This window comes from Podarcis tiliguerta (genome assembly GCF_965153285.1).
Source record: "Podarcis tiliguerta genome assembly, chromosome: 10".
NCBI lineage: Eukaryota > Metazoa > Chordata > Lepidosauria > Squamata > Lacertidae > Podarcis > Podarcis tiliguerta.
In genome coordinates this window covers 45,001,650-45,016,081 of record NC_139543.1, presented here as the reverse complement: position 1 = coordinate 45,016,081, position 14,432 = coordinate 45,001,650, and the positions used below count along the sequence as shown (strand labels likewise).

General features: G+C 45.9%; 1 protein-coding gene across 4 annotated transcripts in view; it reads left to right on the top strand.

Moving 5' to 3' along the window:
* The first annotated feature begins 6,367 nt into the window (after positions 1–6,367).
* The window catches only part of LOC310658482 (TGF-beta-activated kinase 1 and MAP3K7-binding protein 1), a 47,649-nt gene continuing 39,584 nt past the window's right edge, over positions 6,368–14,432 (top strand). Inside the window, exon 1 of one of the 4 annotated variants that reach the window (XM_083400449.1) lies at positions 6,368–6,932. In XM_083400449.1, the coding sequence (XP_083256575.1) occupies positions 6,834–6,932 (99 nt within the window). In that variant the 5' untranslated portion in view covers positions 6,368–6,833. Of the gene's footprint in view, positions 6,933–7,106; positions 7,299–14,432 lie in introns of those variants that run through there. The other 3 variants (XM_083400451.1, XM_083400452.1, XM_083400448.1) reach the window with 3 other exon arrangements.

The following is a 14,432-nucleotide window of genomic DNA, read 5'->3' as shown; positions in this document are numbered from 1 at the left end:
CAGAAAATCCCTTCTGCTTCCCTGCACTGCTGTCACTGATGCTCAGGCAGCTCTGTGCTTTTACTGACCCACAGAAATCTTACTGAGTATGGCCCATCTCTTTCCAGCATACCCAACACCCAAGCACACTCCAGCTTCTTATCTGTGAACTTTCCCCCACTATGGGGTTGTAGTCTGGGAGTGGGGAGTCTGAATCCTGCCCATTAGGTTTTTTTTTTTAAAGCTCATGGTTTGGAAAGGCTGGAGTTCAAGGTAGCAATCCCACCCCAGCATAACCACACTTAGCCCTCTTTCTGATGCAATCTACTGTGGTGTCATCATCACCCAGTTACATAAGGGGAGTCCAAAAACAGATGGCTCAAGTCAGAAAGCAAGGCAAGGCAAGACATTTGTGCTGGGATGAGCGTGGCCTTGCCTCTAAGGGGTCCACATTAACAAAATGGCAGGTGAGAAGAGGCTTGCCATTTACCAGCCAATTGGGAAACGAACTGTGATGTACATGGCACACCTGACTTTGAGGCTGCTGCCCCAAACCCAGCTCATGCTACTCTACTTCTTTATGCATTACCTATTGGTGAAAGTCTACATGCCGCTATTGCGCCCCTTGGCCACCATTGTCAAGCTAGTCTTCTGTTGGGTCACTGTGCAAGTGACTGGGATCTTCATATTGTGGCACTGCAGCCTAAAGATGTTACGTGCCATGCATTTAATTCTCATCAGGAAGCTCTGGAAGGAAGTGCTAGTCCCAGCATTTAAAATCCTATGGCATTCTCGGGCAGCTGCAAGGTACTTGTGTTTTTATTTGGCTGGTGTCTTGCAATGGTGTGCTGCCAAATGGGCTCTGGAGTTGCTAGGGTTCCTGAAACAAAGAGGTCTACCAGCTATTTCATCTACAAGGCTGCACCACTCCATAAGCCCCTTCCTCCAAGAAAACTATGAAACCTACCAGACAGTGTTGCGACCAGTCATGAAGCAAATTATTTTCTCGCTCTTCCTGGGATTGCTTGATGGAGTTCAGGAAGCTTCACAGCTGACAGCAAAAGTAACAAAATGTGCACTGACCCTGCTTTTTAGCTTAGTCAGACCCACATTGAGTTCAGCCTGCAAAGCGAAGATCTTAGACCACATCACCAGTACACTCCCACATCCCTGCATGTCTTTGTGCTCACGTTTCGGGGGCCCTTCATTTTCCATCTTAAAGGACATACCACAGACTTTTGCTGCACTAAAGTTTGTTGTGGCCACTGAACACATAACCAGTGGGCCAGGCAAGTATGGTTTAGATGGCACCAATATCCCTCTGCATGTGAGATTCCAGACCAACATCAGAATGAGGAATGCTTTTGCTATGCAAGAAACAAGTACAACTTTGAAGCAGGTGAAGGTTGCCTGTGTGCTCTTCATTGCAATCTATCTTTCCGTGTTCTACAGTGTTGTTAAGGCCATCATATAAATGGATAGATTAGACAACCTCTTTTATGTATAGTTGTTTTAATTGGTGAAAAAATGTCCTTTGTGTAGCAACTGCACTCGGATTTTATCCTGGTCACTGTGATGATATGCAATAATCCAAAGCTAATTTTGGGATACAGGGGCATATAAATTTCAATTCCATATTTATGTTGCTCATGCAGCTCTGTACCAAATAAGGAAATGTGAACTAGTAAGTGCCTAGGAATCCCAAGAAGAAAATGTGCTTCTGAAAGTCAAGCCTCTTGAGAGTCGTAGTTCATATCCTGACTGATGACAAATTATGATAATGGTGGTAATAAAAGTGTGGCTAAATGCTTAATGGTGAATCGTTATGGCAATTTGCACACATTTTCTGGTCTTGGAAATGTGAAATGCAGTCTGGGAAATTAGATAGATGGGTCTAAGAAGGTAGTACTGTACTCTTTCGAGAAGTTGCATACTCTGAAGCAACAATTATTATGACAGCACAAACGTTATTGAAAGCAGGGAGAACTCAGGTGACAGTCTTGGGTGACAAGCTTGGGAGTCAGAGGATTGCACTGTCAAAATACACAAAAATATGCAAGACTACCTTTCATCATATCAAACTTTTTGTCCATGATCTGGCCTGGTGTTGTTTACTCTGCCCGGAAGTGATTCTCCAGGGTCTGGGACAAAGGTTTTTCACATCACCCTGCTACCCAATTTTTTGCTTTCTTAAACAAACACCCAGAAATGCCAGGAATTCAGCCTAGGACTGAAATCACTTCAATATATTTTATGGGAAGTGACTCATAAGTGGAGTTAAATAAAGAAATAGTCTGAATCACCCAGATGTCTCAGGGTCTGTAATGTTTGAAACCACTCCAAAACACTCTTTGCTGGGTTTAAGAGGAGGGCAGAAGGTTAATCACTAGTAGATCGTCAAGGGTTTCTGACTCCCAATGGTTTGACAATATTGACCCTCCAGAAGCCCCTTTCCCATGCTTAAATGAGGCTGCTGAACAAAGTTTTCACAAATGCTGTGACCAAGCAGTAATATTTCCTATTCATTTGTATGCAGCTAGGGAGAATATTACTATATTTCTATGCTGCCCTTCCTTCAAGGAGCTCAGGGTGACTGACATACATGGTGTCCCCCATCCCTCTTTATCTTCACAAGAATCCTAATGATGGAGGTTAGAGTGACTGGCTCAAGGTCACCCACTCATAGATGAGTGGGGTTTTAAATAGGGCCCAACACTCTTCATATTTACACCACACTGCCTCTATTGAATGTTAGACGACCACAGTGGGTGCTTCCTCCACAAATAGTCATGGCTTACCTGAAGAGAGAAGAGTTGGGGTAGCTTAGCTAGGTGTTTGAGAGGGAGAGGAAAAATAAGTTCTGCTATAATTTGGTCCAGTTCTCTGGGGGAGTTGGAGTGGGTTCAGGTGGGGATGGCAAAACCCAAACCCCTATCCAAGTTTTTCAGGCACTGACAGTATGACTTCATTATTATAAATATTTCATTTTTCTCTCCTGAGTACGATCTAACATTCTGTAAGAGGCTTTGCACAATGTGATGCCAAATCTGACTCCATCCTAGACACGTTACTGTCATGTGCTTCTGTAAATATTATCAACTGGAGGTGGAGAGAGCAAAAGAGGAAATGAAAAAAAGCATGGAGAGGAACGGGGCTGCAGGAGTCAAGACAACAGGGTTATCATCTTTACACATAAAATATACACAACAGTGTAACATTATCTTCCTCATCCTGTTTGGTAGTGAACAAAAACAGATGTGATAAAAATCAGCAATATCGCTGTCTGTTGTTGGAGGTAATTGTGTTGACTAATTTAAACCAGATTTTTTGGGGGGATAAGGTGCTATGTATAATGCTGGCTAAGGAGATGAGAACTGCAACCTGAACAGGCATTAAATTGAGAACAAGAGGATGAGTAATAAATTATTAACTCTTCTTTTCACCAATGCAAGGTAATGTTGAATGCAAGGTGTGCTCTCTTAAGCCTGTGCAGATTGACCACTTTGAAACCACTTTTCTAGCCAAACTTTTAATTCAATCATCCTACTCTTAGCATGGTATGCGGGTGGCGCTGTGGGTTAGACTACAGAGCCTAGGACTTGCTGATCAGAAGGTTGGCGGTTTGAATCTCAGCGACGGGGTGAGCTCCCGTTGCTCGGTCCCTGCTCCTGCCAACCTAGCAGTTCGAAAGCACGTCAAAGTGCAGGTAGATAAATAGGTACCGTTCTGGCGGGAAGGTAAATGGTGTTTCTGTGCGCTGCTCTAGTTCGCCAGAAGCGGCTTAGTCATGCTGGCCACATGACCCGGAAGCCGTACACCGGCTCCCTTGGCCAATAAAGCGAGATAAGCGCTGCAACCCCAGAGTCGGTCACGACTGGACCTAATGGTCCAGGGTTCCTTTACCTTTACTCTTAGCACATACAGATTTATATCTTATATTTTGAACCATTTTGTTATCAGTTGTCATGGATGGCAAAGATTAAGGTTTTTCTTTAAACCAGGCATCCCCAAACTCGGCCCGCCAGATGTTTTGGGACTACGATTCCCATCATCCCTGACCATTGGTCCTAGAAAGGGAGTATTCTAAGTAGCATAGCTCAGCCTTTAACCAGAACAATAAAGCATATATTTTACTAACCACAAAACCAGACCTGCCAACTCTTTTGCTTTGGCCGGTAAACACCTGGTTTTAAAACTAATTTCTCCCATTTCAGAAAAGGAGATTATTTTTCATCTTTTTTTGGGAAGCTAACTTCTAATTAATTTTAAAAAGTGATCTTCAGTCTTTCCCTGTCTTCTGTTCGGTTTCTGCTGTGAGACTGCTCCCTAAAAGAATGCTGTTGTCCTCTAAGTCTAAAGCAAATTGCCCAAGAGCTCAGCAAAGAAGCACGCACTTCAGCATGCTTGCACAATATGAATCATAGTCGCTAACTAAATTCAAAGACTGTGCAAATTGGTTGGCTCTGAAAAATATCTGAATTAAGTTATCATTAGCTGGACTTTAGTCAGAGCCTCTAGTAGCTGAGCAGAAGAATGTTTCAAACTACTGATCAACCTTAAATCGTATCACATGGCAAGGATAGGACTGCCGGCTTCTAGTATAGGCCCTGCTGCTGTGTATCAACAGCAGCCTGACATGCAGACATTTAACAGGCAATGTTTCTCCCGTTAGTGATAAATGGGGGGGGGGGGGGGGAGTGGATTTATGTGTGTCATTCTGCTATAAAAAGCAGAGGATCTGAGCCAGTAAAAACTGGCAAATCTATGCAGGGGTCACATCAGTTTGCAAGACAACAAATTAAGGTCTTCACTTAATACAATTTTTAACCACACATGGGTGTAGCCAGGATTTTTGTTGGGGGGGGGCAGAACCTCAGATTTGTATTGTTTAGTAGGGGCAGCTGCCCCCCTCCAGCTATGCCCATGTAACCCCAATCATGTTGCACATTGTATGTATAACTTGCCAAAGCTGCCTTTCTGAAATTCATTATTCTTTTCTGAATGTAACAAGATTGAAAGACTGACTCTTTCCTGCAATATCCTTTTCGCTTTACAGAGTTTCCATTACGTGCGTGGTTTACAAGTCAAGCAAAATATTACTTTCTTTCCCTTTAATACAGTGTCTAACATCAGCTAGAAATTGTCTCCTGAGTGTACCAGTGGGGGACCCATTTCATAACGTGAAGGCATTCAGAAAAGTATTTTTATTGGCAGCTCTAGAGCCATTGAATTTTCATGTACTGAAGACTTGCAGCACTTGTTGGGTCTTTTATTTCAGCGGTCTTTCAAAGAGCTGGTGCTAAGCTGGAGGATGTAAAAGTGTTCTTGTCCTCTAGATGTAAAAGACAGATGTATTTATTTTTAATGCTGCATGACCAGAATTGGCAAACTGTTTTTCTCCAAGTGTCTCAGCAAGTACCTGCTGAAACATGAAACAAAGTCATCAGAAGTTTAAGCAGCATTGCTGAGCCAAAGCTAATCTGCCCTGCTACATACAGACATCATGCTGCTGTCATAGGCAAAGAGTCTGTGACATCAGCACACAAGCATGCAATGCCAAGTACTGTACCTTTTTTAAATAGAATAGTTTAACAAGTGGGTTTTTTAAATCTTTGATGAAAAGTGAATATTTAACTTAATAAACAGGATTGCTCTGTAACCCTCCTTTTCCAAAGAAGCTCTAGTTTACAGACAGCACTATAATAGCACTAATAATATCCTGTTCATTTACTTGAGAGCAAGTCTCACTGAATTATGGTGAACTTACTTTTGGAGTAAAAATGCAAGGGATCAGGTTGTTAGGTGGAGAGACCCCAGGCAGATAAGGGAATTTCTTCCTGTCCCAAATGAAGTAACCCTAGATGGCTGTTCCCTGTTTAGCTTTCAAGCCATTAGGAATATTATTCACACAATTTCAACATATGAACTGGTGTTTTTCTTCAATATGGGGTTAGTTTTATGAATTTAGCCAGTGTGGAGTAGTGTTCAGAATGCCAGAGTATTTAGTCATGAAGCCCTTTGGGTGACCTTGGGCCTGTCAGTATCTCTCAGCCTAAACTACCTCACAGGGTTGTTGTGAGTATAAAATGGAGAAGAGGAAGTAATATACCATCTTTTAACACTGGGTTAAAAACGTATTAATAAACAAATATTATCAGCACACACTGCACTACAAAAAGCAGCTGCATGAAAGAAAATCAAATGGTGTCTCCCACTGGGTTCAGGGGGGTTTACGTCTATGTAAGTCTGCAAAAGCTTTAAAGCTCAATCAATGCACCTTTTGGCACGACTCTGGCGAAGCATGTCCTGTAGAAGCATATATACCCCCCTCCACGGAGTCTCTGAGGTGCAGAAGCCCCCAGAGGCCCACCCCCTCCCCGCTCCCTTCGCCCCGCCCCCCATGTTGCCGGGGCTGCGCGGGCAGGAAGGTGCGCGCGCGCGCGCTCTCTTCCTCCGAAGCTCGCGCCAGCCCCATGACTGCCGCGAAAACGGGAGCGCGCCTGGCTTGCCGCTGAGCCCAAGCCTGCCACTGGTGCCCTGGCTGCGAGCGTGTTGCTCTCTCCTCCATCGCCAGCCAGCCAGCCAGGCAGGCAAGCAGGCGGGGCGGTGAGCGAGAGGCGAGCCGGAGCGCGGGCTGCCATGCCCAGCTAGCCTTTCCCTTGCCTCGCACACCACCCTTGCGGTACTGCCTCCGCTAAGGCTGCCCCTGCACGGTGCGCCCTCCTTGCCGGGCAGCGCGGGCTGGCTCGCTTCCCCTTCTCCGAAGCACCCCCGGCCCGCCAGTGCAATAAACTTTTCGCTGCCGACAGAGCGACCAGCAGAGCGGCGGGTCTTGCCCCGGGGTCGCTCCCAGGATGGAACAGGGCGCGTACGGAGCTGGCAAAGCCGGGGGCGCCTTTGACCCTCAGACCTTCATCCGGCAACCTCACACGATCCTCCGGATGGTTTCTTGGGTAAGGACTCGGAGGACGCCTCCCTGGCCGCGCGGGGGAGGGAAGGCCATTGGCGTGGGAAATAACAAAAACACGTGCAAAGCAATCGGCACGTCTGAAAGAGAGATCTGCAGAGAGCCCTGAGCGGGCTTGGCTTGGCTGTGGGGTTGATCCCTATCCTGCTGACTGAGCACCCAGGGCAAGCTTTAGATGACACTCAGCGGGGCTTTAAGAAGGAGGAGGAATGTCCTTCCCAGCGCGCGCGCGCGCGCACGCGAGATCGTGGAAAGGAAGATTAGGAAAGCCCAACGCCGGGTGGTTGGATTTGGGGGACCCACTTCTCGGCTTCCGCTGCCCCCGTGGGGCGAAGGAGATCGCGGGGTGGGGGTGCCGGCCAAGCGGGCAACTGGGGGGGGGGGAATCCTGCAACGCCGCCTGCCCAAAGTGACCTCTAAGATGGGAGCGAGGCCGTGTCTTCGCTGTCATGGAGCCCCCAGCTCGGCTTGCTTCTTCCATCTCCGTTTTCCGTCTCTTGTGCAGCGCCGCTTCTAGTCGGCGGCGGGGCGGCAGTGTTTGCAAACTGGTGCTCTGTGTGTGTTTGTGTTGTGCAGACTGTGGAGCACACAGCTAGCCCGGCAAGCAAGGTGCAAAATGGCATTGTGAGCGCCCTTCCCCCGCCTCTCTTCATTGCCCAGATCTCTCCGGGTGAAGCGTTTGGAAAACTAGGAAACATGCCCTCCCAGCCGCCTTCTGTATTGGAGCCTTCTTCCCTCTCTTGTTTCTTCCCCTTTCCTCCTCCAAAACTACTGCCGGCTTCCTTTGAAAGATGGAAATGGTTAAGCCGGTCCTCCAGCCTCTTAAGCCCGACGCTGCTATTATTAAATGTTCATCAAAACATGCAGAAAATGGGAGTTCCCCATAACCTGCGCGATGAGCTGTTAATGGTGAGGCAGTTGGACGAGAGAACTGCAAAAGTGATTCTGAATTTCAGCTGCCCTTTTCCTAACCCTTCCCTTAATTTATTTCAGTTGGTTCCTGCTTATTTCATTTACAGAGGATGGGGCGCGCGGAAGGAGAGAAGGGTGCAAATGCGTGGTGTCCTCCTCTTCCAAATCCTCCTCCACCTTCAATTTTACCGTGTAGCAAATTTTATGTAACGCCGTTCATGTGTGATGGAGGAAGCGAGTTGATGGGATCCGTCAGCAAGAGGAGGGAAGGAAGGCTGCTCTCTCGACTGTGCGGCTCCCTCGGGGTGGGGGGAGGTCACTTATCTTGTGACACTTTCGCCATGGCCGCCCGTGTGTGCCTGGAGCATTTGCAAGAAGGTCACTGGGATTAAGGGAGCAGGCTGCAAACAATAAGCTGGAGGGCGGGGGAGAGAGATTTGTCTCTTGTGGGAGTCTGTAGGGAGAGAGGGAAGGAGGACACAGTGAGGTAAAGCAGATCTTGGAGGTGAGATGCCGCCTTCTCACCCTCCCCCAGTAGGCCAAGAAAGAGAGAGGAGGGCAGAGTAAATGTTGGATAGGGATAGGGCATCTCTTGTTGTGAGGGGTGATGGTGTAGCAAGAGTTTAGCTCTCCTATTGCAGCCATTAAGGCAGGGGTCAGCAAGGTTTATCTTGCCTGGGCCGGATGGGTCCCATGGAGACCCCTCCGTGGGCTGGATTCTGCACCCGCGTGAGTGCTCGCACCCATGATTTTCTGCGCAGACGCGATTTTCAGCACCGCGGGAGTGAGTCCCCGCACTGCGCTGCACCAGTTTAGCACAGCGCGCGAGCAGGCAACTCAGTTTGGGGGCAGCTCATGGGCCAGTCAAATGACCTCCGCAGGCCACCTCTGGCCCATGGGCCTTCGGTTGCTGACCCCTGCATTAAGGTTAGCCCAGGAAGTTGCCTTGAAGTCTTTTGTTCATCTCACCCACTATTTGTCTACCTTTTGCAAGCACATCATTTATCTTTTACATTTATATCCCACCTTTCTCAAGGTTCTCCCCCTCCCCATATTCCAAATAGTTGTTGCTTTTGTGCAAAAAGAGAGTTAGCAGCCTCCTCAAGCACAACCAGTGTGCTTGCCACCTGTTTTTCTGTCGACTGCTGGCTCCCCTTCCCTTCCTGTGCTGCCTGACTGCATGTGACTTGGAGGAAATGTTTGGAGATGAGAGGAGGAGGAAGGAGCTCTGCAGAATTGCTAGCAGTGCCCTGAAGAAGGGATTAATATGGTTGGCTGGTGTGTCTGCCTGGGCTCATTTTGCAGTGCTGTATGCTAGTGTTCGAACCAGAGGGCGGAAGACATTCTAGCAATAATCTCCTGGCTTTCACATCCGCCGGTGAAATTCAACATGATGTGGTGGAAGAACCTTTATTGCTGTTGCGCAAACACTTGAATGAGGCAAAGCAGCAAAGAGCACAGGTGACAGCGCTGGCCCAATTATGATTGACATGACGTTAGATGGGACACTTCTGTCCTTGATAATCTGGGACAGAATGTTCTCCCCTTTAAAGCTGTGACTTCATTCTGTTACTGCAGGGCTTTCCAAGTACAGGAGAAGAGAGAGGGTTTCTGCAGTCTGCTTCTTTCTGCTTCAGAATATCACCTTATTGGCTCTCTTCACGAAATCAGATGACTTCCCAGCTGCAGAAAGAAACCCAGCATCCAAATTTTTCTTGGATGTCCTCCTGTTTCCCCAAAGCCACCAACTATCTACTGCACCTTGACCTTGGAAGTGACTTTGATACCCTTCTATTTCTTGTGATAGTGTGTTACTTTGCTTTGTAAAAACACGTGAGTTGCAGAATAGTGGAAACTCTTAAAAACCATTCCTGTGCATGTTTGCCTAGGAGTAGGTCCCATTGAATTAAAGGGGCTTACTTCAATGTGCATGAAAATCTCAGGAATTGGAGTAGTGGCTTAGCTGAGCAAGTCAAGAGATGGAGAAACTTAGAGCCTCATTCCTCCCGCATTTGAATGTTCTTCTCTCCCATATGGTAAAAGTTCAGTCTTTGTGCCTCTCACTCATTTTTCACTCCTGTACTATAGGTTACAATTTCACTTGCAATGCAAGCTTAAGCACGCTTACTCGGGAGTAAGTTCCACCAAGTTCAGTGGGACTTGCTTCTAGGCAATGTATAGCTGTACATGTTTGAATCCAGTCATATCATTAGAAATGTGCTCGGTACATTAACTTTGCATGGTAAAAAAAATCCCCCCTTTCTCCATCAAGTCTGAAGTGCTTAATAGATGAGGCACACAATATTAAATTTGTTAACCTATTTTTTCCTTTTTTTGTCTCAAGTATATTGCAGTGGTGGCCAGAATAGAATTTGTACCCTCCATGCTGTCTCCAAAACTTTCAGACTCTTAACTTAATTATTTTTGGCCCCCTGCCCCCAATTACTGTGGCAACATTTTAGAACTTTAAGGTGCTTGTTTTTTAAAAGCCATATTCTAATCCTCGTGGCAATAATGGCAAGGCTGAAAATGCAGTGGCAATGCCTGCTAATGGAGCCATCTCCAACTTGGTGCCTGCCAGGTAAACACCGCCTTGCTTGCTGGGGCTGATGGGAGTTGTAGTCCAAAACATCTGGAGGGCTGTGTGAACTAAGTTCAGTTTTTTCAAGTCCCAGAACCTCCAGATGTAGTTCATGAACTGCAAGGGAGTGTTCAGTACTGGGGCTTCTGGAACAATACATTGCCGTGTAGGTACAATATATTGATCAGTTGTGGCTGTACCTGCAGCATTCCACCTTCGAGATGAGCTTCATGACAAGCAAAACAAGCCAACCCATACAGATTCCCAGTGTGGCCCAATAATGAGATACCTCAATGGTTAGATGTGCAGACGCATCTGATTTGCAGATTTTTGATGTTTCAAGCTTTGTTTGTTTATACGGAAACTCATATGGATGCAGAAGTTGGGAGATTTATAGGCCCATTCTAGGTCTCCTAGGAATCTCCTAGGAATCTCCTAGGAATTTGTAGGCCCATTCTAGGTCTCCAAGGAATCTCCAGTTGGGAACGGTAGTGACTAAAAGAAGACAAGAAAGAGCTTCTGAAATTCCTGGCACTTTTCTAGAATGCCACTGTAGAGCTCAAATCTCCACAAGAATCTGGGGGGCAAAGATTGCGGGACAGAAAATAACATTAACAGACCAGCCCTATGTATGCTTACTTGGAATTAAGCACCACTGGGCTCAGTGAGGCTTAGGACTAAGTAATTGGGCAAAGGTCTGCAAGAAAAGACTGCACACTCAATTGAAGGCATTTTGAGCTAATAGTGACTTCACAGCTGCTCTGCAGAGTTGCCAGTTTCTCAACCAGCCACTGCAGCTGTGCCTTTAGCAATAACTTGGTGTGCAGATATTTAAAAAGTGATAGCGTTTTCTCTCCATCGTGTGAAAACTTGCAAATGCTGGGATTAATTCTGCACCTCGAGCTGCACAGGAGCAGACCAAATTGATTTTCATGGTCATTTGGCAACCCTAATGCTACACCTGTCAGATGCAGTGCAGCTTTTAGAAGCCCATGATCAAGAATACAAAAATAACCCCACTCTTCTGTGAGGTATCATTGGTGGCAGCAGTCCAATTTGAACTGTGTTTGGAATTCCCATTGAATTCAATGGGACTTAACTTCCAAGTATAAATATATTTCAGGCTGCATCTTTAAATGACCAGGCCTTGACATATTACCATGCTGATGGTACTAACACTGTTGGAGTGATAAGATGCCACAGAAAGTAGGGCTCAATATCCTAAGTGGTTTTTAGAAGAAAGGAAACCTGTCTTCTGTTACACCTGCGCATCCTGAATGCTAGGTGAGATTATATTTGGGCGTGAAAGATACCTTTAATTAACTGTATAGGTTTTAGTTTAATCCAGTGTTTCTCAACCTTTTCTTGACTATGTACCCCTTCTGACCTTGTTTCCTTCCTGTGCCTCCCCCCCCCCAATGTGCAGCCAGGGGGAATATAGGGGGGCAGCTGCTCCCCCAATAAGTAAAAATCAATACAAATCAATGGTTCTGCCCCCCCCCCAAATATTGACTATGCCTATCAGGTAAATAAGGTAGCTATTTAAGTGTTTTATTTGTAAATAGAACTTGTTTTATTTATAATTTTTTATAATTTATACAACATACAATTACCAGTTGTTGTTGTTTAGTCCAGTACATAAAAAAAGGAACATAATGAAATATTGTTGAAGCAGAAAAACATAGATCACAGAGCTGGCAGGGACTCCAAGGTAGGAAACTCAGCTAAAACATCCATGATAGATGGTCATCCAGCCTCTGCTTAGAAACCTCCAAGGAAGGAGAGTCCAGAACCTCTCGAATGAGAGCCATCTTCCATGTATTATAAAAAGTAAACAACACTTATTTGGCCCCAGTTATTTGACACAGAGGGTGAAACCTACAGATACAAAAGGCACATGGGGAGTTCTGTATATATGGGAGAATTTTGAAAAGCAGGTGATCCTCACTGACCTGGTGCAAAAAGATGATGTCATCTGGAGCAGCCCTGGCTGCCTAGATAAAACACTATAGTCCCACACGCCCTTACCTGGGAGTAAGGCCCACTGAACTCAGTGCAGCTTTCTTCTGAGTAGACACCTAGTTATTTACTAGATGCAAGTCGGCTGCACCAGATGACCCCGCTCAGCTAGGCACTGTGGTGGATTTTATCCTGCGCCTTGCAGAGCTGGGCTGACAATGCCAACGGGCCCAGCGCCCATTGGCAACATCTAAAGGCACCGATCCAAGAAATGCACATGGCAAAAAGGAGCATTAGGCCCTGGTGGGCTGTCCCCTTACCCGCTTGTGATTGGCCAAGCAAATAGCCAGCCAATCAGGATTTTTTTATTTTAAAAATGTGGTTTCCCCCCTTCACTTCTCACTTCCCTCTGTGGCTACCTAGCCTTGTGCTGTGGCCTCCCACTTATGCGATTTTCACCTGTGCCCCCCTTGGAATATCCTGGGGCCCCACAGGGGGCCATATGGCTCCTGGTTGGGAAACACTGGTTTAATAGTGAATTAGATCTGCACAAGTCCACTTATGACCAAAAATAGTTCTGAAAAGAAAACAAAAACCCTCCATTTTTTGATGATGTACATTTATGCCATAGCAGGAATTACCTTAGTAGAGACATTCCTTACTGCATAGGAGAGGAGCAGGATCTTAAGAAGGCGATCTGCAGTATTTAAAAGTATTAAATATATATTTAAAATAACTTTTTAAAAAATAACAAAGTGCTGCCTAATTAACTGAGGGTGGTTCTTTTTAGCGAATTAGCACCTTATGTACAACCAATTGGAATCTGCATTCCAGATAAGCCTGCAAAAGCTGCTACCCTGCTCATTCCCACTTACTTCATAAGTCACTTGTAGAACATTCATGGCCTCAGCAAACGAGTAAAATAACCAACACATTTTCACATTTGCAAATGCTTCTCTGCTTGGTCACCTGGAGGTAATTCTTATCTTGCTGAAGGTGATCAAGCAGGAAAGCGACTGTTTCTAAGCCTCAAATAGATCAGCTGCTATTTATGGCACTAACTTTTATAAATGCGAATGCTCATGGCCAGTGGTATACCACTGCTCCCAGTAGCCTTCCTGTTAACGCTACACACACACACACACACACACACACACAGCAAAAAGCACTTGCTTTGAAGCTATCTGGGAGGGCAAGTTTTCATTGTTTACCTTTCCGAATCGGTTTTTCTTTTTGCATGCAAGGCTATACACAAGCAGAATAATATTGGCTGAAGTCATAGGAAGAAACAGGCCTGCCTTCCAAATCCCCCTTCTTCAGTGTTGAGTGTGGAAGTCAAAATGTGGCTAGCAAGGTCCTTGTAGTGAGGTGTGCCTGTGGCGTGTGGTTCAGGTTTTCCAGTTTGCCTGGGGAGCTCTTTGTTCACCAACAGCTGCACTCTTCCTTTTAATAATAATTGAACAGCTTTGTGGTGTGTCTTTGTTTTCTGAATGCGGTGCCTTTTGAAGTGGCATATGTTCAAGGAAGCTAGCACATAAGACAACTCCGTGTAACAGGGGAAGCTATGCTTCAAATCATGTGGGAGTTGGCAACCTTTTGGTGCATATTTGCAAACCAGAGAAACTCTCATGGGCACTCCAGAAACTGCCACTTATTCCACTGGCTACAACAGGATACATCCTTCATGCCTAATTTCAACAGGGGTGGCAACCCTCTGGGAGCAAGGGAAGGCCTCATTGGGCCCCTTTGTACCTGTGGCTGTCATGTTGCCAACCTCTATTAAAACACAACATGGCTCCTAATCTTCAGAAGAGGGTTTTTGTCTTTTTGTGTTAATGGAGCCTTACCTGAGAATAAGCCTCACACAGTGCAAATTAATTATGAAGCCTGGAATTGTGATGCAAAGGGCAGACTTGATAAGATTTCCCCCATAGCGCTTTCCCCATTATTATCAGGAAAATGTTCCTCCACCTGCCTTGCACATGTTAAAAAAGGCATGGGAGCTCTGGTGGAGAAAAGATTTGGCAGCCTTAT